The 26,367-nt window shown below is 35.3% G+C and overlaps 4 protein-coding genes across 10 annotated transcripts; 1 reads left to right on the top strand and 3 right to left on the bottom strand.

Annotated features, from left to right (window-relative positions):
- Positions 1-776: 776 nt before the first annotated feature.
- LOC140834323 (small ribosomal subunit protein uS17-like) lies at positions 777-2,579 on the top strand. Its single transcript, XM_073199128.1, has 6 exons — positions 777-918; positions 1,022-1,062; positions 1,146-1,246; positions 1,961-2,105; positions 2,183-2,272; positions 2,353-2,579. Exons 1-6 carry the CDS (start codon positions 907-909, stop codon positions 2,441-2,443), a joined length of 480 nt encoding a protein of 159 aa, XP_073055229.1. The 5' UTR covers positions 777-906; the 3' UTR covers positions 2,444-2,579.
- A 1,192-nt stretch (positions 2,580-3,771) lies between these two features.
- LOC140834322 (hydroxyproline O-arabinosyltransferase 1-like) lies at positions 3,772-7,170 on the bottom strand. Its single transcript, XM_073199127.1, has 8 exons — positions 6,612-7,170; positions 5,783-5,850; positions 5,475-5,676; positions 5,279-5,376; positions 5,144-5,213; positions 4,411-4,482; positions 4,192-4,305; positions 3,772-4,081 (listed from the first exon to the last, which is right to left on the bottom strand). The coding sequence occupies exons 1-8, from the start codon at positions 7,029-7,031 to the stop codon at positions 4,022-4,024; spliced, it is 1,104 nt and encodes a 367-aa protein (XP_073055228.1). The 5' UTR covers positions 7,032-7,170; the 3' UTR covers positions 3,772-4,021.
- A 619-nt stretch (positions 7,171-7,789) lies between these two features.
- On the bottom strand, positions 7,790-14,884 carry LOC140834332 (uncharacterized). 3 transcript variants are annotated; one of them, XM_073199140.1, is made up of 16 exons: positions 14,405-14,884; positions 13,599-13,735; positions 13,199-13,302; positions 12,978-13,073; positions 12,255-12,348; positions 11,883-12,003; positions 11,579-11,778; positions 10,794-10,897; positions 10,662-10,717; positions 10,049-10,138; positions 9,860-9,959; positions 9,544-9,648; positions 9,388-9,460; positions 8,516-8,742; positions 8,209-8,266; positions 7,790-8,128 (listed from the first exon to the last, which is right to left on the bottom strand). In XM_073199140.1, exons 1-16 carry the CDS (start codon positions 14,809-14,811, stop codon positions 8,073-8,075), a joined length of 2,028 nt encoding a protein of 675 aa, XP_073055241.1. In that variant the 5' UTR covers positions 14,812-14,884; the 3' UTR covers positions 7,790-8,072. The 3 variants fall into 3 exon arrangements, with proteins under 3 accessions (XP_073055241.1, XP_073055242.1, XP_073055243.1); XM_073199141.1 differs by having other exon boundaries at positions 8,567-8,742; XM_073199142.1 differs by having other exon boundaries at positions 8,579-8,742.
- Positions 14,885-17,080: 2,196 nt separating this feature from the next.
- Positions 17,081-25,413, bottom strand: LOC140834320 (sodium/pyruvate cotransporter BASS2, chloroplastic-like). Of its 5 annotated transcripts, none has more exons than XM_073199120.1 (15): positions 25,264-25,413; positions 24,486-24,572; positions 21,856-22,149; positions 21,373-21,405; positions 21,135-21,252; positions 20,967-21,008; positions 20,785-20,898; positions 20,612-20,674; positions 20,232-20,359; positions 19,128-19,209; positions 18,925-18,976; positions 18,712-18,809; positions 18,457-18,615; positions 17,444-17,533; positions 17,081-17,343 (listed from the first exon to the last, which is right to left on the bottom strand). In XM_073199120.1, the coding sequence occupies exons 2-15, from the start codon at positions 24,518-24,520 to the stop codon at positions 17,266-17,268; spliced, it is 1,386 nt and encodes a 461-aa protein (XP_073055221.1). In that variant the 5' UTR covers positions 24,521-24,572; positions 25,264-25,413; the 3' UTR covers positions 17,081-17,265. The 5 variants fall into 5 exon arrangements, with proteins under 5 accessions (XP_073055221.1, XP_073055224.1, XP_073055226.1 ...); XM_073199123.1 differs by having other exon boundaries at positions 21,856-22,146; XM_073199125.1 differs by lacking the exon at positions 21,373-21,405 and having other exon boundaries at positions 21,135-21,243.
- Positions 25,414-26,367: the final 954 nt, after the last annotated feature.

Here is a 26,367-nt window from a genome sequence, read left to right as displayed (position 1 = left end):
CATTAATTTGTAAAATTATAATAGAGTAGATCTCTTGTGAGATGGTCTCACGAATCTTTATCTCTGAGACGAATTGATATTCACAATGAAATGTAATATTCTTAGCACAAAAGTAATATTTTTTCATGGTTGACTCAAACAAAAGTTTTGTTTCACAAAATACGATACGTGAGTTTTTGTCATTTTAATATTATTTATATTCGAAAAAATGATTGTACAAGCACTTTCGGTATGTTAATGTTATATTAAAAATCTCAGATTCAACAATCGCTACCCTAATTACATTCTTTTTGCAAATGCTGTGTGGGTCAATGTCTCGATCCGCCACCCTAATTACAGTCTTTTCATTTAATCCTCATTACCTTCATAATCATTGTTATAATAATAATAATTATTATTATTATAAAAAAGATTAATATATAAATCATCCAACACTCTAATTTCTATTTTTTTAAAGTAAACTTTATAGTCCTGCTTCACAAAAAAAAAATCTTTATGTAGGACGTTTCAATATTATTGTTATTATTGTTATCTAGATTATATTATCATAGAAGAATAGTTTTTAAAAATACAAACTATCACAGTTAAATCATAAATTTAAATTGTTTATGGAATATTCTATATAATATATTAAATTTTAGACATATATATATATATATATATATATATATATATATATATATATGATTTTAGTACTATAATAACAATAATTATTTATAAACGAAATTAAATATTTTGGGCCTTGTTTGAGCCCAATCTGCGACGGGCTTCGTCGGTCTCAATGGCATTTGCCTTATAAGAATAAGAATTAGGGTTTCTATTAGTCATTTCGCCACATCCTCCTCCTCCTCAGCTATTGCTCTCCCTGTGCCCCGCTTTCTTGCACTCCGCAGCCAGAAGACAACCATGGCGGAACAGGTACTACTTTGTTTCCAGCACGTACTGCATATCTTCCTTCGTATCTTCTATTTTTTCTTTTATTTTGCATTACTAATTATCGGTCCGGTGATTGGTTTTGCAGACTGAGAAGGCATTTTTGAAGCAGCCCAAGGTTTTCCTTTGGTAACGTATTTTCAATCGATTTGTCTTGTTCATAGTTAGGTACGTTTTTGTAAAACTTTGTTTGAGTGTTGATGAAATTGCAGCTCGAAGAAGTCAGGAAAGGGCAAGGTACCCGGTAAAGGAGGCAACCGCTACTGGAAGAGCATCGGGCTAGGGTTCAAGACTCCTCGCGAGGCTATTGAAGGTATCCTTTTACCCGATTTTTATACGGAATTATCTTTAATAACTTTTGATAAGCCCTTTCTTTAGTTAATCCATGCCTTCTATTTAGTTTACTGCGGAAATCATTGTTACTTTTTGTTCTAAATTTGACTATAAATACGATGGCTTGGGCCTGATTTAGCATCAGTAATTGGTTCTGGGAATAAATTAATGGTTTATATAAATAAGATGGCTTTGTTCTCATTGCATCTGACTTGTACTCAGCTTGCTCACTCTAGTTTTGGTAATTGGTTCTGGGATGAAACTAATAGATTTCGTACTAGTTGTTTCTACCGAGGTCAAATTACTTTACTTCTCGGGTGTCGATTTTGACCTGTGATTGGGTCCGCGAGGACAACTATCATCTGTGAAGTAGTGAATGTGTTTTTAATTATTTTGTTGTTTGATTGCTATTGGACTTGGTCCTGTTTATGTGGATAAAATCAAGATCCTAGGATAATTTGATTATTGTAAAAGCACTTTATGATTGTCCCTCGGCTTTGGCTATGTGCTACCCATATGGAATGTTCTGTAGTTTCTTGTTTTGATATTAGTCTGCAGCTTTCGCGATTAGGTTGCATAGGTGAGCCTGTTACCCGGTAACCATTGCTCGTCAGTCCGTAATCTGTAAAATGGTTTTAATGTTACTTGTTTATTCATTGTTGTGGTCTCAAATCTCAATTTTCCCTTTCTGCAGGTACATATATTGACAAGAAATGTCCATTCACTGGAGGTGTGTCTATTAGAGGTCGTATCCTTGCTGGGACATGCCACAGTGCTAAGATGATGAGAACCATAATTGTTCGTCGGAACTATCTGCATTGGGTGAAAAAGTACCAGAGGCAAGAATGATGTTTGGTTTTTAATGATCTAAAATTGTTTTGTTCCGTGGACTTGATTAATTTATGTAGTTGTTTAGGTATGAGAAGCGGCATTCCAACATTCCTGCACACATATCCCCATGCTTCCGTGTGAAAGAGGGAGACCATGTTATCATTGGCCAGTGCAGGCAAGTGTCAACCCGTCTTCCTCTACTTCTTCACTTGGTTTCTGTAATTTATTTGTGATGAGTTACTTGTCACCATTCAGGCCCTTGTCCAAGACTGTGAGGTTTAATGTTCTTAAGGTGATACCAGCTGGTTCTTCTGGTCGTGGGAAGAAGGCCTTTACTGGGATGTGATAACAGACGTCTGTTTTTATTGTTACGAAGCCGAGTGATGTTTTTTTAAGACGTTTACTTTAGTTGGATCTGCCATGCCATTGTTGGTTTCCCAAATTTTGTTTTACCCAGTAATTGAAACCTCTCGAATTTCGTTTGGCGTTGCTAGAAAAATTGAACGATGAATTAGTATTCCAACATAAGCTGCATGCTCGAATTAACAACATTACATATTGGAAAACATCAACGGCTGGGGCTTATTTGTCAAAAATGAATATAGGTTGACATAAATAATGAATTTGTCCAAAAAAATAGAAAGAATAATCGGGCTATGTATAGAATTAATAAGTGAGTGGGGTAATATAGAAATAAAAACTCGATAATTTCAAGTTTGATTCTATATAATAAATAAGTGTTTTCGAAAGGGATAATATCGACCGATTACAAATACGATCCAAAACACTAAAAACAGTTTTGCAGTTAAATTCGATCGCACAGTCTATGAGCCGGAACCGATTTTCAAATTTTTGGGTGCATCCAAACTCACTTACAGTATCAGGACTCACTGGTTCTTTACGTGAAGCAGATAAATTTTCCCAGCAACGAAATTGGAAGAACGATTGATTACACTCAAGTGGTAATTTGGTAGATGTCTGAATTGGTGGACTTCTTTTTCTGTTGTTGAGAATACTGACACTCCATGACACTAAAGAGGTAACTTTTCTATCTTCTCTGTGTTTTTCTTTCATCGCTGTTGATCAACTCACTCCGATTCTATCTTCTTTGTTTGACAAGTAATGATCAAGATTCTTTCAAAATTCAGTCTTTGGTACATTTGATGCACTTATGACGTTTAACGAAAAGTCCACCTGAGTATATTAAGGAAATGGTAAGGTACTAAGTTAGCGATCGAATTATTTTGTGACTTTAAATGGTTTCACTTTTATTTTTGGTTCCCGGAAATCTTCTATACAAGCATGGCCAGTTTAACTTCTTTTCTTTCTGTTGCACCTTATTTGCCGCTATTCAATTCTTTGTGGTCTCATCTGAAGCAACCTAACTCATCAACCATCAAAATTCATAGAGGTTGTGATCATTAGACACACGAAACTTGCGTGTGTGTCATCAACTAATATAGATAATATTAGGATTTTCCGATCCGACTTTTCGGTTAAATCAATCCGATCGAACTGTTTGAACTGTTTTTGAAATAGATCGATTTGATCATTAGTCCGATTATAAAAATATTAATTTAAAGTTATTCATTTCAATTTTGATGATCTCTTTTTCATTAGTAGACTTGCGGTTCCTTGAGTCCTAATCGGTGTAACCACAGCCGACCCCCGAAATCTCAAGAAAATCTTGTTGGCATTTTCCACCACCGGTAATATGAAAAACTAGCGGGCAAGCAACTCTGTATACCATGTACACTTTTGCCAATAAATTTTTTGTTTATAGTATATATATAAAGCCCACGATCTCTCATTCTAAATAAAACTAATGAAACTTGTAAAGTTCATAATTTCTTTCAAAGTCGACACCAATATATTTCGTCGTGCTATTCTCACTCTAAACAGTAGAGTAAGCCGGTGTATCATCTTAAGAACCCCAGTTTGGAAGATTGGCAGTGGCTTCATTCACCATTTTCACCAGAGTAACCTGCCATATCATATCATAAAAAAATATAATGGTGATGACGGAGCAACACTTGAAAAGAAATATCAAATAGAAAACTAGTAACTAAAGTTCTCTATAGAGTGAAAACATACCACACTTTCTGGGACACCCGGTGGTGGCATGGAAAGGTTTCTCGGAGGCCAGGTTCTGTCATATGATCTTTTGTCAAACCTCCACTGTCCAATCTTTCCATATGTCAACTTACCCTGAAGGATGTGGAACATAAATTTAAGAATGTAAAAAAAGCTGACTAGTTTTCAAACAATAACGATAAAATAACAAAACAAAGAGCCCGTCGGGGAGAAAAATACCTGCAAATCATAGTCGCATCCATAAGTATAATGAATTATGTAAGCTTTGCCAATTTCTGTATCCCATGGAGGCTGCAGGAAATTTTGAAAGACGGACAACTTTTAGTTCATCACCAACATGAATGGCAGAGACTCCAAAGCACAAGTATCACCCATCAACAAAAGGCCCATCAACAAATGGCGATCAAAATCCAAATTCTTTGATCCAAAGAAAAGAAAATGAATGGCTAGAGGACTATCAGGGGTTTAAATGCACTAGTTTCTATATATAATGTACTACTTTTTCAAGCTACCAAGCTATGGAGCAAGCACTTTAGAGAGAAAAGTCCAAGAAAGAGGAAACATAGTCTTAGCTAGTGATATATACCAGCGATAACAAATTGCAATTCAAGTCTCTAATTTGATAAAAGTATAATATAGTAAAAGTAAAAGGAACAATTAAGTTATCGCTTAATTTCTCATCAGTAGATTTATTTATCATTTGTAACTTTAAAATAGGAAAACTTTACATGGATGAAGTGCATTTATGTGTTTATTTAATAATTTGATTAATACTCGAAGATGAGTTTACCAGCTATTGGTTGTGCAAGTCAAAACGATATTCACATGTAATATGACAACTGATGATAACCAATAAGAATTGCTCTAAACCATGTTAGACACCTAATGTTTAAAGAAGGAATATATTGTTTTTGAAAGAAAACTTCTAGAAATTATAAAAAAGTTTCCGGACCTGAATCATGAATTCCTTGTATAAGATGTTACCCACACCATGAAATGCTGATGCAACAGCATAGGCATACCTACATTTGCAAAAGTGGAACTTAGAGAACAGCTAATCAATTAGAAATCTAATGCAGTCACTTACATCTCAAGAACCCATCCAAAAGCTTTATCTGTTTCAGGATCCTTCTTCATAGCCAAGGAAACGTTCATCCAAGTGGGAGCTATCTTTTTTAAAGAATCCTAAAATCGTTTTATTAATTAAAGATGGCACACCTTGCATGAATGAACAGAAAGAGAATTAATTTATCACCAGTGAACCTCGTAGAAAGAATAGATACCTTTCCTACAATGACAGGAGAATTCCCTATTGGGTCAATGTTAGTTATTGGTCCCTTTTCCTCAGGGAAGAACTTCCTCAGAACGGCCTCATATTTCTTAGGTTCAATGTAAAAGAAAGGAAAAGCCGCTCCAAGACCATCTCTAGATAAGTTTGGGATGGGCTTCACCAGAATGTGGTCTGGCTCAGACATCAATATATAGCTGCATAATGTCAGCACAATTATGTGATATATTATTTTCTTACTTCATGGAACTGTAAGGTGATCAAGACATGAGGAATAAGAAATTTTGGTATGTGTTTCCATACTCTTCTTCAATATTTTCTTGCTGAAGCCATTGCACAAATGCCCAAGGCCTATTCAGAACTATGTAACCCTGAAATTGTGGAATAGGACAAAAGATAAGCGGAAAGAATCAGACAAGATTCTAAAAGTTACAATTCTAAATTTTAATCAACAAATCTATGAGCCAATTACTTTCCATCCATCAAGTTGTTTCTAACTGCCAAACGATTCAATCTCCTACCCCATAAGTATAACTTTGGTGACTGACTTGGGATTAAGCATGCTAGCACTGCTCGGGTAAGTGAAGAAAGAAAAAACTGTTTGAGCTTTGGAAAAAGGTATCATAACCTTATGAATGATTATGCATGTGAACCTCGCATCCTTGCAAATTGTGAATTGTTGGCGCTACATAAATATTTTACCATCCAGAAACTACCAACATATCTGGCAAACATGTGCAGTCCATATACGAAAACGATTTCATAATTTTGATACGCAGAAGAGATTCCATCATCAATGTTTCTGAAGGGAACATATCACATATTTCCCTTTCACTAGTTCATACAGAGGAAGCTCCTCTGATGTATACAAAGACCTCCGCCAATATCTCTCCCAGAAATAACAAACACAAACATTTTATTAATTGCACATTTTTTTTTGCTTCCTCCGAGCTAAACTAACTTGATTGGCTACCAACCATAACAGCAATAATTAAACAAGCCTGAAGAACTGGCCTTGCAGATACTGAATCAGAATAAAGAATCGATTTTGTTGCAAAGTCCACCTCATAGTTGACTTGAAACAAACACCACGATGAACAACACCTGAGAAAATAAACACAGAAAACGAAACCTGATCCATCCCAGAAGGAAGCGGCTGAGCAACAAAGGTGGGAATCTCATCCATGAATTTGTCAGGTTTGCCGGAGTGCAAAATCCTAGTGAAGCCACCCATCTCGGAATTGGGCTTACTCTTCTGCTTCTTGAACCAGTAGTACATCACTCTGCACTGCCACGTGTTGTATACGGAGTCAGAGGCTGTAACAGCCGTGTGGAAAAGCCTTTTGGTTTTCTTGCCGGCCGAAGACGAGGATGATAAATCAGTAGGCATCTTGATGATGGGATCCTGAGAAAAGGAAGAACGTGACTTTGTGGAAGAAGGCCCGGGGAAATCCTGCTTGAGTGATGCCTTAGCAGAAATGATGATGTTGTATGTAATGAGTGCGGTGGACAAGGTGACCACCAGCGTAAAGAACAACTTCCCACACCCCATTTGAGTGAGAGGAGACGAAGAAGAACCTCGTAGGCTTGAAGAATTTTGATTCTTGCCTGTGTTCCTTCGATGGACAGAAAAATGAAAAATTCTAAATTAATAAGAGTGGGTTGCCTTTTTTTGTTTGGTAGAAATGGATGAAAGACTTTTTTGGCTGTCAAGGACTAAATTATTAAGAATATATATTTATGAATATGTTGTTTATCAGACGGTCTCACAAATATTTATTCGTGAAATATTCATAATAAAAAATAATACTCTCAGCATAAAAAGTAATATTTTTTAATAGATGATCCAAATAAGATATTCATCTCACAAAATACTATATGTGAGATTATCTCACACAAATTTTCGTCAGTATACATTGTTTATTAATATTATTAATAATATTTGGAAGGTGAGAGAGTTGACTATAGGACATAGGGTTCTTTTAGTGATTTTCTGGGGAAGAAAAAAGTACGCAAGTAGAATAGGAGAAATTAACGAGACAGTCACTTGTCTTGGTCAAATCACGACGCCATTTGTTTTTTCATTTTTTAGGCATAAAAATATGATATAGTTCTTTATTTATATAGTTCACAAATGTAGAATTGAGAGATCAATGATGTTGGCAATCTTTGATAGATTCTTTTAACTGGCCAAATTTTAAGGGATTATTTCTACATATACTGGGATTTTGATACTACGAAAATTAAATAATTTTTGTAATTCAAGAAATAATTTATAGTAAAAAAAAGACTTTATTAAAAGTTCAGAAATAGAAAGAAAAAACATTAACGAGGATATTTTTATAATCCCATACCCGTAAAATGATTATCAAAATTAATTAATTTGAAGTGGTTGTATCATTTACTCTCGTGTCTCGTGACGACTACAAATTTCTACTCCTCTTCAGCAACAATTTACATAAATCCATGACCCAGCGCCACAGACCGGAGAAACGGGACAATCCAAATTATTCAAGAAAACAGAAGTTCTTGGTTTTTGCAGCAATCTTCGACACACGTCCCGCTTAAGGGGCCAATTCGCAATCAAACTGGGTCATCTCTCCACCACTCCTTTGATGCGAGGAAACCGATCTGCCCAACTAGAATAACCTGCGTCAAAGTATCATGTTGGAGCTGGTTACGTAAACAAGAACAAATAAGTTCTATTTTAACTCGAAAAGACCGCTTACATGAAGCAATTATCTCATGAAGATCAGCCTCTGAGTTGTTATCTCCAACCATCAAGTCCTGAATTTTACATTAGAAATTAAAGGCTATGAATACATCACCAAACAAATGGAAACCCGTATATTTTTTTGGGTTTGTTGTGGAATGGTAGTTTGAAAGCCGACAGCAAACATATTCTTTGGATGGTATTGCTCTAAGATACAAAACAATATAATTTTGATGGGCTTATGCAAAAGCAACCGAAAACTTCTTTTATCGTTTCAGTTGGAAATGAAATGAAAGTCTGGCTCAGAAGTTCAATCAAATAACCTGGAGATTACTGTCCCACGGGTAACCAAACAAAAGAAAAGGACGAAGCACCATGGAGGTTACCGGATCGGTGGTAGCCAAGCTTCTCTTCATAAGCAGTGAAAGACTAATCAGATTGTCTATGTTGAAATTCGTATGCTGTAGAAGAGCTTCCTCGGAAGTTGAATCAAGTATTAGTGCACAAATGGTAGATGCCATCATTATAGAGGACGGGTCCTTCATGTTCTCTTCATATCATGTATAATGTCAACCGATTTCCTTACAGAAACTTACATTTAAACTTTTTTAAAAACAAACTAATGAAATGACAATGTATAATAAGCACGTGGCTCAATTGATATGAAAAAACGATATCTTTCATTAATCCAATGAACTTTATGAAAAATCTTAACTCCCGAGGCCAATCCTCTAACTTAAACTAGAAAGACCATCATAGTCTTAATTAAGGTTCAAAGTTGTTAAGCCCATGATCCATGTTTTCTTCCTAATTGTGTTTTACATATGACCACAACAAGCATTCACTCTCCATCATAGGCTATCCCACTGCCTGTATCTCGACATGTTTTATGATAAGAAATATAAGTTGTTAATAAATTTAAAATGTTCAATTGTAGGATAAAACATTCTTTCAACCAATCTTAAAAAACAAAAATAACAAATTATAACCCATTCGAATGCATTCACCATTGTAGATGGGCCACTTTCTTTCTAATGCCACCTAACTCTTCTTTTCATCTTCGCTCTGATGTCTAATCAACAAAGTTTCATTTGAAAATCAAGATTCTAGAACTGATTGCTCTATTAATGACTTGGATAAGTTCACTTTACACAACCCTAAGAGAACACACAAGCTATTAGAGAGAGATACTAACCTGTCCAGTGGGACAATGCTAGCAAAAGCTTGACATAACTAGGATCATCCAAGGAGCAGTGAAGTTCCTTTCTCTATTCACAAAAGAAAATGAATTTTTTTTTTACTAGTTTTGCATAAACCTTCCAACACTTTTCATTTGTAGCGAATTTCGAACCTTTAATAGGAAATTCATAATGGTGTCGCATGCCAATAATATGGTCCCATCATCCTCAATCTTACAACTGCTAGAATCAATCAATGAAATAAGGTGCCCAAAAACCTGCAAACAAAATTAGTAAAATCACAAAAAAGTTCTCGATTGATGATAAGACACTGAATTGTTGAAATATTTTTTGATTATAAATTTCTGTTAGCACAAAGAAAATGACAACAAATGATCATATCTAAAATATTCAATAAGATTGGCTTGTTACGTGAGAAAAGTATTTGTAGGCGAAGAAAAACACCAAATTACTCAAAAATTTGCTTACCGGTCTGAAAGCCCCAGTAAAGGCAACCATTTTACATCCATCACTCGTCATGGTTATTTGGCACAGCATCGGGAGCAGAAAACAAATGGAATAAGAGGAGCTGATGTTCAAAGGCATATCAAAGAGCCTACTCAATAACTTTGCAAAAGGAGAAGTTCGAAGAAATGAACTTGATTAGGAGTGCCAAACCTAGGCTCATCGTCCCCTTCAATTGAAAGCATATAACCAAGAAGCTGCCGGACTTTCTCTCTGCATGCATCAGGTGCTTCTGCAAGATAGCTGAAACAATACAGCCATGATGACTAAATTACAATTTCAATCTTTCATAACTAAGCAACCGCTATGCATGTTATGTTTGTCTGAATGCTAAAACCTGAATAGATTCTGTTTGATTAGTTAACAACCGTTTTTGTTTGTTAACTTTAATAGGAAATCAGCTCTCTCTTGAAATTAGGAAGAACTGTCAAATTCCTAGTCAATGCTTCACTTTCATAATGTGGTTGAATATGGGAGCTCCCAGTGAGCTTGTCTATCTTCGAACTTGTTTCTAACTTTTGAACTGATTTACTGTCTCTTTTCACTCCGAAAATTTTCAGAGCACAAAATGGGCATTTTATCCTTGAAAAGAAAAATAGTCTACATGTCCCATTAGGAAGGGAATGAGATACAAAGAAGTAGAAACTTCTACGGCATAACTTATACATTCTAAGAACAAAAGGACGTCATTTACATCAAATCAAATAATAGATACATACAGGTGACATCTAAGAGCGGAGGATCAGAATAAATTATGGACACACACCTCCCAACTACTCTGACCGAAGCTAAAAGATCATCTCCTTTTTTATGCCCATGTTCCTGCAGGAAACATGAGTATAAAATTTAATGATGGTGCATCAACTTGAAAAAATGCTTCAAGAAAAACATGGTATACCTTCGCTTCCTGCAAATAATCAAGAATCACACCTATGGTCTCGTCAAGTCCACCAAGGATTTTGGAGAAAGTGCCTTCAGTTATGATCGAATTAGAATTGGATTCTGAAAAAAAATTCCGTTGTGAGTTAAATGTAAAGAACACATGCCACTAAGAACTAGTCATTCGACAGTAATAAAACAAGAAAACAACTCGCATTATCGCTGTAAGCTTAAATGTTAAAAAGCATACTGCCAAGTATAATTTCATGATCAATGCCATATTCCACATTTTGCTAAGATACAGTAGAAACCAGAAAAGTTGAATTCTTCAAACCCAATGGAGTTTATAGGCCTTCCAATAGCTTTATTGATAAAAATCTAAGATAATATGGCTTTTTTGTTTTTTTTCCCACAATAAACAATGATTCAATAGTGTTATTCAAAAATTGCTCAACATCAACCTAATGACATTATAAGTTTAAAATAGCTGTATAGCTTATCAAGGTGAATACGAATACATAAATAAGTAGAATTTGAGCACGTCACAAAAGTAGGAAAGTAGCTAGTTGTTTCTTTCTGTCTCCCTCCCTCTCCGTTTCGCCCTTTATCTGTCCATGAACATAGCATAACCTAAGATATGTCAATTAGTATGCACCTTCTCTGCACTTAATATTATTGTATTAACCTTTAAGGTCTACAATCAATAGAGTATCTGAACATAATCAATGAAAAACTTCCTAACTTCATCTTTTATGATGGATAACGTAGCACAACAACAGAGGCTGCAATATTATGATTTAGTACCTTCACTTTCACCAAATTTTGCGACAAGTTTAATAATCCTTTCTACCAAAGCAAAGGCAACACCAAGATTCCGTAGCTTCACCAGAAAGGTTTCAGCATTCGTAGAAGAATTCTTGTCATCGCCATATTTTAAGTATGCTAGCTCATTTAAAAGAACAGCGATTTCAACCCTAGATGACCCTAGGACAAGCATTATACACCTGGAGAAATACAAGTAAAATTCTCATGTTGCCTACAACAAGAAAATTTAAATAAAAGTAAAAGAGAACAAATCGATAATGACATAGTTCGTCAAATCACTTACAGATCGGCACGAGAAGAGTTTTTTTCAGCAGGTAAGGTAATCGGTCCAATCAGCCAATCCTCACCAATCATGGATATGACACTCTCGGCTAGAATAAGAGCCTGAAGCTTCTCTTCAGGAGCTGCAGATCAACAACTCAAAATAAGCTTCACAAGAAAATACAGACGACGTTGCATAGTTTGCAGCAAAAGACCATAATTGTTCGACTGTATTCCAGTAAGAAACCTTAAAAAACTAACATGAACAACTGCTGGCACATGAACTGAACTTCTTATCGGCTAGGATAATTCTCAACAGATATGAAATATAATTCAAAAGAAAGATAACATCTAGAGCAAGGTATTAATAAAAGAACTAGAATTTTCTGCATACCAACTCGATTCTGCAAAACATCCACAACACCAACACGCAAGTAAGTTGACCAGTTATCTACCACCATGGACTGAAGTACACCGTGAAGAGCAACCTAGAAATAGGTTATCGATACCATAATAAGAAACACCGCAAGGAGATAAAGAATAATAAGTCTTTCCTGAATACATCAGTATTTAAATAATATATCCTTGGATTAGTTGTAGAACAATATGTATTATATATTATAGGTCACTCAGAAAAGGCTGGGAGATTCACAGAGATAATCCAACACTGGACCTCAGTTTTGGATGAGATTTGGTTTTTTCAATAAACACCATAAAATAAATTATACTTTTGCAGAAGCTGGCAAGAAAGGTAACCTGTAAAGTTACAAGATGATTTAACATGTGAGTTACAAAATCTAGGATGAGAGTTAATTTTCAATCCATCTTTTACAGTTTTGCAAGTCAAAAGAAAACAGATGTTGATTAAAGAAAATACGTAACCATCATTTGGGAGTTACAAACACCGATAGTTTTCATAAGAATCAGCAATCATCCTTTCACAAGTCACAACATCATTGTGTAGACATGTCAAGGTGCATGGCCAGAGCACCATCTCCTCAAAATATGGGTCCATGTCTGACTTACATGGCATCGCAATTGCATCGAATATATCTTCTGCTTCATGATTATACAGCATAAAAAAAAATTTCTAAGGAGGGATAAAGAACTTACATACCGAATAATTTGATGACAAAATATTAGAGAGGAGGTGAAGTGCCTCAAATTTTAAAGCATTGTGCAGTACGGAAAATTGCTTTGCGATTGTAGTTACCTGGAAACACCATGAGAGAAGAGCTCAAATGAGAGAAAAAATATAACAATCAGTATGATATAGTTTCATCCCAGTTGGTGGTCATATGTCATACATTGTGAAAAAGATTGGCAAAACGCAATCACCATTTTTGATAGCTCATGTGGATGCTCAACATAAACTGTTTCCCCAGGCAGCTTGCTGATCATCAACTGCACAAGTCTCATCGCAAGCTCCATAGCATGAGAACCTACACCATATTTAGTGTCAGATATTGACCAGGATGAACTGTTAAATGGCAAAATATAGACTACTGTTTTATGTGTGTTGCGCTTGAGTAAATGACCAAGTAGACAACTTTAGCTATTTATATATGTCGCAGCTTCTTTAAGTTTTGTTGCAGCATTTCTGTACGGATTAAAAATATGCAAATTGTTTAATTGTAAATAAGAACTCAAAGTAATTAAGAAACACAAGCACTTGCTGACGTTTGTCCATCTTTATTCAATTAATAAACAAACATCATGATAGGTGGAAAGTAATCACCATCTTGTAAAGTAGGCATTTGAGAAGCCAGAACATTCATTCCTCCTGATTTAAACAAGGTTATGGCTCCATCTTCATGAGCAGTAGACACTAATAATAGAAATTCATAGCACTCTTCAAAGATAGATGAATTAGATCTGCAATTCCAAAAAATCAAATAACCAGTTTCCACATTAACATGCAAGAAACATAATTTCCTACTCGAAAACATAGTTTGCAAATATGAATAACATGTATTCAAACTTGAAAATAAAACATAGTAGATGGACAACAAAACTAGCAGTGCCTTCAGCTCATGCAGATACGTGTTGTTCGGGATAGCAAAGCAGAGGTTATGAGTGAGATTAACAGCTACAAATCATGCAAGCTAAGGAAAAGACCCTTCCATGAGGATGTATAGCAGGGCAGTCAATAGTCCATTATAGTCTTCCCAAAATTCTTAATCTTGCAAGGAAAGTGTGATCTGTGCACTCAGTAAAAGCGGTCATGGCCCGTCGATGGAAAATGATGATTGATATACAGACAAGAAAAGTCTATAATTTCTTCTGCCACCGAGAGACAACAATGCCAACCACAAACATCACGAAAGCTAAGTTCCATGATCTGGAACCTTACTTTTACCCTCATCATAATATAAACAACCGAATGTGCTAAAAGCAACTCAACTAAATTAAGAATATCACTATTTAGTTCATATGTTGCTCATGTGATTGCACACATCACAACGTTTATGCCATTAGATTAAACAGAACAATATAAGCAGAGGCAAAGAGAAACTTGTGGAAAATAAATAGTGAACAACGTACCTTTCTGATAAAATCTCCAAAAAGAGGGGAAATTTTGCCAGCATTTGTTCAGTAGAGGCAATCTGGGAAACCCTAGCAAAGGCAGAGAGAACGGTTACGGACAACCGCAAGTAGGTGTCACGATTAGCTTCATCACATCGACCGGCAGCAGTCCCTTTTCCCATACCTGTGAGCAAAAGGCGGAGAAGAAAATTGGAGTCCAGAGCGCGGTATATTTCGAGGATGGTATGCTGCTGGTCGCCGGTGTTGCAGAATTTGGTGACCAAAAAGAGGCCAGCCATGCGTTGAGAGTCGGTTTGACCCCTCAAAAGCTTCAAGATATCTTCCAACGAAGGAGAAGACGAAGATGAAGAGGGTTTTGCGGAAGAATCCGATTCAAACTCGGAGATAGAACCTTGTTGTTCCATAATTCATGCAAGCACACCGAGGAAGAAGAGAAGAGTCGAGGCACTTCTGGTCCCTGGAGGAGGGTTTAACTACTTAATTATGAATTTTTTTTTTTTTTTATTACAATACATATGGAAAAGAAAGATCGAATTTGTAGAACCGACTAATCCGACAGGAATGGGATCATTAGACTAAAAAAATATATATAATTTTTATTTTAAAGATTATAGCTTATTTTTAGTGAAAATTATGTTAAAAAATCTCATGTAAATTTAATAACATAATTATAAAATTTTATATACGATATTAATTATTTAATTTTAAACGAAAATTACAAAACTTAACGACTGTATAAATGTAATTTCATCCTCTATTCTAAAAATTTATATCGATTTAATCCTCTTTTTCATAATGTTTTTTTTATTGAATAATTAAATTTTTAATATGTATGGAATGCATCGTGTTGCTAATATATTCTAATTTAAAAATAAAATTATTCATGATGATACACTTTATAACATAAAAGTGGAAAAAAAATCACTAATAAAATACTTATAATTATGAAATAAATAACTAACTATTAATAAATGATTAATTTAAAGTTCGTTTTATTAAATAAAATGCTTCTAGGAACATGTTTTTTAAAATTTTCTAATTAAGGGTGTATTTGAGAAAAATATTTTTAAATTTGATTCCATTTAATTCTTTATTTTAGAAAAATGTGTATAATGAAAAATTAAAATTTCCACTATTTTTTTTGGGGAGAATATATTTTGATTTTATTTTTGCTAATATGTTTAGCCCTCTGGAGTGGAATTTAACGCTAGAAGTAGCTTATTATTCTCATTTGATTCTGCATGATAACCTCCTGTCCATGTAAAAATAATTGTAATTATTATTATTATTTTAAAATTAATATATAAATAAATAGTTCGATCAACACTCTTCTCCATTCATTTCCAACCTTCAAGATTTAATTATAGGAATCGAAGGAATGAATTCATAATAATAATGAATGATCAATGAAATAATGATGCATGAGGGGGAAGGCGATGCATGCAGTTTGAGAGAGAGGCGCAAGAAATCTACTATCAGCCTTTCTTCCTGTTTCAAAGCCTCCAATCACCAACGCACCGGATCTTGGGACGCCAACCTCAAGTCGCCGTCGCTGTCACCGTTGCCGGAGATCAAGGACAAATGCCGCAACCTCATCTCACGCATAGCACGCCACCGTCGCCACTCCTCCGCCGAATTCAGCTACGATCCCCTCAGCTACGCCCTCAACTTCGATCACGACGAACCTTCATCCGATGAGGAGATCCGAATCAAGAATTTTACATCCAGGTTACCATCTTCGCCACTGAGGGGAAAGGCCACAGAGGCGCCATTTGATCATTATCAGCTGCCAAGAACTCCTCCACGGGAATTGGAGAGTACCCTCAAGCTGACGGCAACCGAGAATCGTGAGCTGCGGAGAGGATTCGAGGCCCTCTCGTATAGTATGAAGAGGACTCCCGGCAAATGGCAATGACCATTTTGCATGCAATGCCAAACAATTTTCATTTAGGTAAATATATTAATTAACTAGTGATATTTATTGCGTACAAGTTGATTTTATTCATAAATAGGTTCATCAATGATTTTATTCATTAATTAACATGTCTTTGTTGCTTATAAGCTTGTTTCTGACCATACCTACGTTCAATGTTTCCTACAATCTAGACATTATAATTGTCTTTCTCCACCCCACTGTTATTTTCATTAGCAGGGCGAATTTTCGAATGAAACTCGAGTGCATAGATATCATCATCAGTGTAATAGAGGATATATGTATTTATATACGTGGTTGTATATATATATATATATATATATATATATATATATCGATAAGATTATGTTCCATGTAATATTATGTTGATTAATCAAATTTGGTGAGCAGTGTGAGCTTATCAATGCGAATATGTACTCTTTCGAATATGGATTCATATTCTGAATGGGTTTTGTTTCATCCACAAGGCAATGTTTTTGGAATAGTGGAGTGTTACTACATGACAAATGGGTCCTGGAAAAAGAAACCAAGGACTTCCAAGTGTAGATTGGGTGAATATTTTTGAAATTGGTAGAAACCGTCTACGGGAAAAAATGACAATTTGAAACTCACTTCTCTACCATTGGTGCGCGCCGACACTCTAAAGGTTTTTTCACTGCCAACAAATACACAGTACTATGAATTAAAAAGGGTGTTTATGCAAGTAAAAAAGAGCCAAAAAATTGTGATGAACTGGTCTATACAAAATAAAATAAACAAAATGGATTTGGATACCATTAGCAACCATGTATAGTTTTTACTTACAAAGAGCTGAAATGGCAAATCCACCCTTCGCATGTGGAGCCAAACCAAAAAGGTAGCCGTAGCAATACTAAAAGAATCGAACTCCACTGGAAACTTCAGGGGGAAAAAGGCAACGAAACTCCTATTCCTTGAAGTCATCCTTGTCATCGACCGGAATTGGCAAGTTCCTCCAGTACACAGCAAGAGCACTTCCACCCAGCTGAAAATTGCAGAACAAGTAAAAAACATACTTGCATCAAACTTGGCCAGAATCACTTTGAAGCGAGATACATAAGTACTCAAATAATCAAATGACTCACCGCCATACACACAACACTCACAGCTGAAGGAACAGCGACAAGAGGATTCGTAAAATGTTTTTGGGCTAACAAAAATCCTAGTGCAGAGCTCTGGAATAACAGGAAACAAAGAGTGAAGAGCTTGGTTAAAGCATAAATGTTATTGTGTTAGGTCAATTCTTAAGAGCTTGAACTTTCAAAAAAAGTAGTTTCTGACATAGTACAACAGTTAGGGTCACTAGATTAGTTTTTACACAACATTCTCTGCCAACTGATACCAGATCTCATGCCTCTATAACTTTTTGAGTAAATATTTGCATGCTATTTTCTAGATCTCAGAAAAACAAATTCAATTGCCTGTGGTTGTGTCGATTTTATTGCACAATCTGAAAACCTACATTTATAATTTTATAGTTTTCAAGACAATAAAAGGTAATGAAACAAAACACAAAAAAATGCCTTCATGTGAACCAAAAGATCAAATCAAAGACATTTCATATTGTTAAGAAATATGAATCCATAACAAAATGTTTCAGTGAAAACGAAGAGTTTAGACCCCATAATAAGTACAGTAGCTCGCGTTGACAAGAGAACAAGATCATATCCACATTACACATTTGATCTCAATGATTCTATATGGCACAGTTTCACAAAAGAAATTCCAGGAAAAAAAATATTTGATAGTGCAAGTTCTAATTCCACTAATATTTGTCATACCGCATATTATCAGCTTTATTTTGAATTTGCTAACAATATCTTTGTTCACCTTTTAAATTGTGGCATCTCTACTACCTATCCAAGAGAGTCGGATAACATAATGAGCCAGCTCATATATCCCTCAAAATAGATTTTCATCAATCTCTCAAACCCGCTCAAACACAAGATATACCATACTTTCAACAAAGTGGTATGAGTTATATCACACAGTCACAATCCATTTCCAAGTCAACCAATACTTTTGGGTTTTAAAGAAATGAGACTTTTTAATTACAAATGATAACTTTTTCTTGTGAATCTGACATTGGAAAAGATACCTGCATTCCACATTCTATTGAAATAGTTCTAGAAGTTGATTCGCCAAACATTAATTTCGGAAGCCAGTAACCAAGAAAAAACGCTGCAGCATGCAAGAGGGCCACAGGGAGTAGTAACTGAGCTCCCTGAGTTTTCAAGACATCTGAAACTTGCCCAATCTGAAAACACAAATAGTAAGTTCTCCATGAACACGAACAATCAGACTAACAAAGAAAGGATCTGAGAAAAGGTGGCAGAATAACTCGTGAACTTACTGGGCTTGCGCAGAGAAGGGTGGTAAGAATGACTCCAACTAAAGGTGTAACAGTAACTATTTTCGAGGTAAACTTTGGAAAATACTCATTTGATAAAACTGCAAAACAAGAAACAATTGACCACGAACTGGTCATTCAATTAACTGTAACTAGAAGATAATGATTTTTGTATTTACACCAAAAAGGTTCACAAAGTTCAAATTTGCTGCTTACCCCCAATAACTGTCGGTACTAGTACAACCTGAAAAGTACTTATAGCAAGGCCCTGCAGGAACAATAACCAAAATAATTAAAGTAGGAAAATCATAGAACATGAAGAGCGAGCACATCAAAATCAATTCATTGGCTATGTAAACGACTAGTCTTTTTTACCAATAAAATAAATGTACGGAATTGAAAAGAAAATTGGAACTTACGGCTGCATCAACTGGCACAAGCTGGCCTGCCAGAAGCTTGGTTAGGAGTGGGGTCATCACGATAGCACCAATTGTCGAACAACTACATCACCAATGGAAATTCGAGACTAGTTCACATAAAAACAGTAATTTGTCTTCTTGCAAAGAAACAGAAACTCTCATGTACAGGATGTCGTTAATCAGTGATGTAGTTTTCCACATGCAACATCTCAAAATCTAATTATCAGATGTCAAGACATGATGTTCTGCGAATATTTTTTAAAATGGCAATAATCAAGATTCTACTTTGATTTCAATGGAGAGCACAAGTTATTTGGATAGCGTTAAAGATCAGTTAATGCATAAAAACAGTCAACACAATGAATATAAACGATTTTTATGGTGATTTAAAAGTTTAACTTGGACCGATTGAGACAACAACTTGATAGATTCACCCCCACAAAATCCTTAATGATTGATGAAATGTAGATGAGCTAAACACTAATGTTGCATCTCATGTACCCATTGATGGAAGACATGACCTTAAATCCTTGTCAAGGGTACGTTCATAACCAATGGTACCTAGACTTTCATTTCTTGATTTACAACCTCAGTAAAAATCACTCATTATGAAGCATTAGTTTTGTTGACCAATTCATTGATTGCTTGCTTCTATTTGCACCTTCTTGGAACAATGTTCTCCATAAATATAATGGTAGCCCTTGCTTTCAGCTCTCATCATTAAAATGACTAAGCTCAATTTAATTATAGTTCTTAAATAACAAAATTTTCAGAAACAGTCACGGACCAAATTTAGGTCAAATTTCATTTCTTTGCCACGTAACCCAACAGCCATTCCAAAATCTGATTTTAATTCAGATCAAGCTTGAGCCTACCCTAGATCATCCTGCAGCATATTGACAGCACAATGACAGATCATGATCGGAAGCATAATTGACTTTGACTGAATTTCAGAAGTTTCAAAACAGCTGTTTGTAAAGAATACATCTCCTAGTTATGTCTTCATCATAAGAATTTTTCTAGGACCTTAATGATTAATGCAAATATCTAGCTATAATAAATTCAGAATAGGTCACACAAAGAAAAACTTGTTAGAAGACTTACGTGGTCATAAGAACCGATAGTGCTACATTTCCTTTAGATATATATGTAGCAACATTTGATGCTTGGCCTCCAGGACAGCATGATACCAAAATAAGTCCAGTCGCTAGAGGAGCAGACAATTTCAGAGTCTGTTTATCAGTGCAAAAGTAGTTTACAAATCCCGGTGCAGAAAATTTCTGGATTTACTAGTCAACAGGTGTGACATATGAAATACAAGCCAGCGGTCCGAAAATCACTTTTGATACAGTTAATCATATTCTAGAAATACAATTCAGCAGCAAAAATATTGTTAGCAGAAATATTTGGACAAAAAATTCTTGGTGTGCAATAATAGCAATTACCAAATAAACGTAGAAGCTCAAGACAAAAAGAAGGCATACCATTGCAAGAAAAAATCCCAACATTGGCTTGATGAAGTATTGAGCCAAAAATCCCACACCCACCTGAAAAGTCAAAAAGCAAATTCACTCACACTGTTAAAAGGTGAAAGATCACATCAACTGATCGACTTAATACAAACATTCCGAGAGGCTGACAAATGAGATGTACATACAGTCCAAGGATTACGCAAGCATTTCCTGAAGTCTTCAAATGTCAGCGTCAATCCCATTGACAGCATGAGTAAACCCAGTCCAACGGTAAATAGTTCCGTTCCTAACCAAGTTACCTGAGGCAAATAGACTCGACAATCAATTGCAATTCAATTTTCAGACACTGAAACTTAAAAATACTTACGGCAGCAGGTTTATAAATCCCGATAACAGTACCCAAAATTACCTGCATCGGTACATAGACTGATGTCATACTTTACTCATAAATTATTCAAATTCTTTTGGAAAAGATACACAGAACCTAGCACCAGAAAAAAAATATCTTACAACAAGCAGAATGGAATAAACATACCCACAGTGGAAAAAGAGTAGTCAATAATTCAATTATCCTCTCATATTGGCTCATTTTATCACGAGTACCACTAGAAAAATCTCCAGAGGCGGCTTTCGTGCAACAGATTCTGAATTTCCTAAATAAACAAAATAGATAGTACAGCAAGAAAAAAAATTGATTGCACAACAAATGAAATTCAAAACCAAACTCAGAGAATAACTCAAAGTGGAGCATAAATCAGTAAGTAGCCCATTACCATTGCCGATATGTTTTGGCGAGCAGGTGCACCCTGTGTCACAAGTTAGAATTTGGTAATAAAAAGCATTTACACATCTACTGCCATAGTCATGTTCATGAATTGGAACAGTTATTTTCCAGGGATTCGTTTGTAGTATCCTCCAATGTAAAATAAAATATAATGTATACCATTTTCTAGCTATTTAAATTACCTGAAGATGCGATAACCTATTTACTGAAAACATTCAATTGAAGAATCTGAAATAGAGGTCATAAAATCACAAATGTCAATTTCTGAAGCTTAGTCACAGAAATCATTTTCTTACATATTTCAGAATTGGTAGTCCAAGTTCCGGCTATTTTTCTTAGGTGATATAGCAATATCTCCTAAACATTGCCAGTGAAAATAGACTGGAGAATCATTACTTGTACACCAAACAAGGAAATACACATTAAAATAACTCTTTGAGTCCTGATATAAAAGAAAAACAGCAAACTGTACCTGAACAAGCCCGAGAGTTGGTTGAATTTTTCTGATCCCACTGACTCTCTGAGCTTATGAAATCCAACATCTATATGTGGGTAAGTTGCAGCAAGCCGCCCTCTTTGGCCCTTTACTTTGAAGTATTGACATTCCTTTACACGTGTTTCATAGGAAGCCATCATTTTCAGCTTGATGCCAGTTCTGAGTTCCTTCCATTGCATATTCTTTCTAAAATATGGAGCTGGAGAAGTGACATGTCCAGGAACACGAATCCCACATGCTTCTCCAAGAAAAGGGCATCTCGAGTAACTGCTATAGAGACAAGCCAAGGTCAAATTTTACAAATCATAAGCAATGATAGTTTCAGCAATAACCAACATCAATGCGGGCGAGTCCTGGTGTAACTCCCCAGGGCCCAGTAGGTGGGTTTGTGCAAGCGAGCCTCTATGCAATGAACTTCGACTACTTATTATCCATCCTTGTTTTAAGCAATTCAAGTTGTTAGAGTAGCTCATATACCCACTCAAATTTCTCTAACTTTCCCCTCATAAGGAAATACACGAGTCTCACCACATGATCAATCCTAGAATATCAGAATTCTAGAGGTGACATCTATCAGTTCAAGAGGTGACTCATGCGTGTGTAACTCGTTTCCCAACAATTTTCAAACATAGATCCACGCACAACGCAATTTGCCATATGGTACTTAGCATTTGATATTCCAACTAGTGAGCTTCTCATATTCCCCTCTATTAAGCCATGCATTAGATTAGGAGCCCTTTGAACCATGATTACCTTTTTTTAACCATTGACTAACAATCTTTATTCATTTATTGAGAAGATATACCTTTAGAATTTATTTCTTTACACATACATCATGCACACATGAAGTCTATGACATTGCTAGTCTATAGAATGAAGTTGTGCTTATGATGTAACCATTAAACGCATTCTCAGAGATTTTGATCTTTCAAAGGCTTCTAGTTGATTAAAAAAGAGAATGGAACATATATTTACTAGTATTCATCTTGTGTCTCAAGTGCTGCGCGTGGTACTCAATATCATTAATAGAGTTTAGTGTATGTTGAATATGCATAGATTAGATAATAAGATAACTCTTTGATTTGTTGGTAGTTTAGACAGCATTTTATCATTTATGTCTAAATTCAAATTAGATTAGATAAGATAGTATTTTGATTGGGTAAACCTTCTATATATTCTGATGCATCGTTTCAGTATAATTCATTCAATAAAATAGCACTTTCCCCACATTCTTTCTTCCAGTAACGACATGGTTTCAGAGACAGGTTGCTGACAAAATACGCATGTCATCTCTTTCTTCCTCCGGCGCCTCATCCAAGACCGTCGGATCCTCAAATCCAGCATGCCAAAATACTGGGCTTCTCGAATCATCCACTATCCCAATCACTTGTCATAAATTGAATGGCAGGAACTATCTGTCTTGGTCTCAATCTGTGATGCTATTCGTATTTGAAGAGGATTTTCCATGAGATGGGAAACGCAAATTACTAGTTCGGCACGAAGTTTGTGAATAAATGATTGTACAACATCTTGATTATACATGATAAACCAATTTCCCAACCAAAAGATTCACAAAACCGTTGTCCATTTGTATATAGCTCCCCACATGAGCCATTGATAAATGCTAACCACAATTAATAAATTTTACCAGAATGAGATTCTAGCCATTAAATCTTATTTGTCTCATAATAACTACAAAAAAGTTATCGTCGATGATAATTCAATAACATTTAATGTTTGTGTTTCGGATTATGGGAAGTACATAAGAGGGTGTTTTTGTCTTCAAATGTTAAGGAATTCAAATTAAGTTGGCTTTCTTGTTTCTTGGAAAAGTTGTTCTCGGATATCAAATAATGATAAAGTCACCTCCAATAACAAACAAAACACACAAGGTAAGGCAAAATAATTTAGAAGGAGGATTTGTTTCTGGAAAAGTAATTTCTCAAGATGAAAATATAACTTAATTTTCATTTTTGATCTGGATAAGAAAGAAAATAGGACGATTATCATAATCTATACATTTGGCATTGAGATTCTTTGCATGAAAACTGTTAGACTTATCTAATTTATATGCACTTTTTCGTTTTAAGTGATTTCATAAATATATCAATTCAGGCTCGATTGAACCTATTTGTTTAGATTATAACTCATATCTAATATCCCAAACCATGGTGAGTTTTCTCCCTATCTGTATCCTAAAATCCATATTACAATGGACAGTCCATAGATATTGATATAATAAGGATCATATTGTGAGGTATGCATCTCGAACTTTTTTCACTTTTGGAGTTAAGACTACAATTAATTTTTTATAGCAATCAATTCTACACAATATCAGAATCAAAAAGATTCTGTATTTTTTATGGATCGATTTAAAGGAGCCCCAGGACACCAACAAATCAAGTGCAATAGTAGCACTTTGCACAAAAGGCTCTTCTTGTAAATTTGTCATAAAGCTGCTTACTCTGCTATATCCATTACATTACTAGAATAATCCAATGTATAATCCTATAAATGTATGCAAATTCCTCTAAGAAGCTGAAATCGTAAAGGGATATCAAAGTTAATATAGATTGCTAAGGTATGACATTGTCAGCCATGCTTACCAGGATACGACAAAAGCACTAGGGGAAGGTGCCATTGCTCGACAACCTCCTCTCACTTCCACTAATATCCAATTTTCAGCAGTGCCCCTAAAATGAGAAGAATACTCTCATGTGTAAATCAATATTATCACCAGGATCAAGAACGAGAGTATCACGCATAGATAGATCCCTTTCAGCTATGAGCTATGCTTCTCACTTAACCAGTATATGTAAAATTTTCAAATATAATTTAATGTCACTAAAAGTGTTAATTTCTACAAACACGTACTTGCATAAGACAAATAAACGTTCGCTGCATCCATTAGACCTAGATACGTGTACATTTCGTAAGTCATGAGTTTGACAGCTTATTTTCTACTCAAGACTCTGGGTGATCAGTCCACCAGTGATGAGATGGGAAATCGAACTTGGGGAAAAAGAATGGAGAATTATACTTTGACCCCATGAAAAATCGTCAGCAAATCTACTTCAAAATATCCAACAAAACAAAAACACCGCCAACTTTTGAGTTAGTCATGAAGGGTTAACTGAGGCCGGTTGCCACAACAACAAACGACCACTCAAAAACATACCAACACACTCAGCCACTTATGGGTTTACCTTCATTTTAATTTTTCTTTGTAAGAAACTAAGAATGTCTGGCGATCAATCTCACCACATATCATGATGATACTCAAATTCAATCAAGGTTGAGTTCATACGAAAAATGAGGGTGTGGGGTGGGGTTTACACATGGTTAACCAGAGTCGTAGATATGCCGGACCAGGAAAGAACTTACCTGAAGAAACTTCAAGAAACGAGACCAAATAATGAACGAACGCTACAAAACAGTCTGCGAGACAATAATGGCTCGAGGCAGCAAAGAGTTTGGACTGAGCGTAGAAAAATTATGCCTTTGACAGGCCACTTTTTGAGAAATGACAGGTTTGCCCCTATGGAATGTGGACACTCACTTTCATCCACTGTCATCGGAGCATTAATTTGATATCTGTTTTAGAAACATTTTCTTTTCCATATGAAGTGAGTTTACATGTAGTTTTTTTTTTTCAAGTTTTTTTGACAAAAAAACTTGTAATTTTATTCAAAACTGAGTAAGATCCTCGATACAAGCTTTACTAATCAAATAAGAAACTCTCTACAAATCCACACGAAATGTGAGGGAGAGAAAATAGCAAAAAAAGCTAACGAGTGCGCAAAACATATTCTAATATTAGATGGACATGAGTTGTCAATAAATTCTTAATCTTTGTTGCAAAGGCCCCAGTGTATCCAAAGTCCTCTGTTGGACAAATGACTGCTTGCACTGCCATCAGAGAATCTGATGTAATCTGGTTTATCCTTAAATGTCGAATCTGAGTCATTTGGAAACCTTCCACAATTGCAATAAGTTCAGCGACTACTATAAATGAATGGAAATACTTTATCAGACATAAAGCAGACAACTAATAAAGAAGTATTTGACTTCTATTACACTAAAAGAGAAATCATTCACATTGTTTTGACGATAAACGAGACTAATCTCTCGTACCTTCGTCTCAACTCACGGTGTTCCGAAGTACTGGAGCCGTGAGAACATAGAATCTTCTATAAGTTTTTTATTTTTATATGTTTCGAGGTATCTGGTTTTAAAGTTCGTTGTTCTGAAAAGTTTTTCCAACGTAAAATATGTGGGAAACACAAAAGATTTAAGCTCTTGGAAATACAAATTTGATAGACAGAAAAATAGTTCTTGCAATTTAGTTTAAGAGTGTAATATCTCGATTGATGAAAGTGATTCATTTAAGTATCGCCAACTTTGTACTGAGTGGTGACCAAATTTGGACATCTCCATTAAATCATACCTGGATTCATATTTCACTTACGATGACATTTGATTTGTATC

Source organism: Primulina eburnea, chromosome 6 (assembly GCF_022965805.1).
Source record: "Primulina eburnea isolate SZY01 chromosome 6, ASM2296580v1, whole genome shotgun sequence".
Classification (NCBI taxonomy): domain Eukaryota; kingdom Viridiplantae; phylum Streptophyta; class Magnoliopsida; order Lamiales; family Gesneriaceae; genus Primulina; species Primulina eburnea.
This window is presented reverse-complemented; position numbering and strand designations above follow the sequence as displayed.

What these genes read in the sequence shown, in the direction of transcription:
- LOC140834323 (XM_073199128.1), top strand. An exon ending in CAGCCCAAGGTTTTCCTTTG is followed by an intron (nt 1,063 to 1,145) that starts GTAACGTATTTT and finishes ATGAAATTGCAG; the next exon opens with CTCGAAGAAGTCAGGAAAGG. An exon ending in TGGGTGAAAAAGTACCAGAG is followed by an intron (nt 2,106 to 2,182) that starts GCAAGAATGATG and finishes GTAGTTGTTTAG; the next exon opens with GTATGAGAAGCGGCATTCCA.
- LOC140834332 (XM_073199140.1), bottom strand. Translation starts at nt 14,811, where the DNA reads ATGGAACAACAAGGTTCTATCTCCGAGTTTGAATCGGATTCTTCCGCA. An exon ending in TGTTTTGCAGAATCGAGTTG is followed by an intron (nt 12,004 to 12,254) that starts GTATGCAGAAAA and finishes GTTGATCTGCAG; the next exon opens with CTCCTGAAGAGAAGCTTCAG. An exon ending in TCGGTCAGAGTAGTTGGGAG is followed by an intron (nt 10,139 to 10,661) that starts GTGTGTGTCCAT and finishes GTATTGTTTCAG; the next exon opens with CTATCTTGCAGAAGCACCTG.
- LOC140834322 (XM_073199127.1), bottom strand. Translation starts at nt 7,031, where the DNA reads ATGGGGTGTGGGAAGTTGTTCTTTACGCTGGTGGTCACCTTGTCCACC. An exon ending in TTCCTTCTGGGATGGATCAG is followed by an intron (nt 5,851 to 6,611) that starts GTTTCGTTTTCT and finishes CCACAATTTCAG; the next exon opens with GGTTACATAGTTCTGAATAG. An exon ending in GATGCGACTATGATTTGCAG is followed by an intron (nt 4,306 to 4,410) that starts GTATTTTTCTCC and finishes CACATCCTTCAG; the next exon opens with GGTAAGTTGACATATGGAAA.
- LOC140834320 (XM_073199120.1), bottom strand. Translation starts at nt 24,520, where the DNA reads ATGGCACCTTCCCCTAGTGCTTTTGTCGTATCCTG. An exon ending in CCCTTCTCTGCGCAAGCCCA is followed by an intron (nt 18,616 to 18,711) that starts GTAAGTTCACGA and finishes TTGTGTTTTCAG; the next exon opens with ATTGGGCAAGTTTCAGATGT. An exon ending in CAATAGAATGTGGAATGCAG is followed by an intron (nt 17,534 to 18,456) that starts GTATCTTTTCCA and finishes CTGTTATTCCAG; the next exon opens with AGCTCTGCACTAGGATTTTT.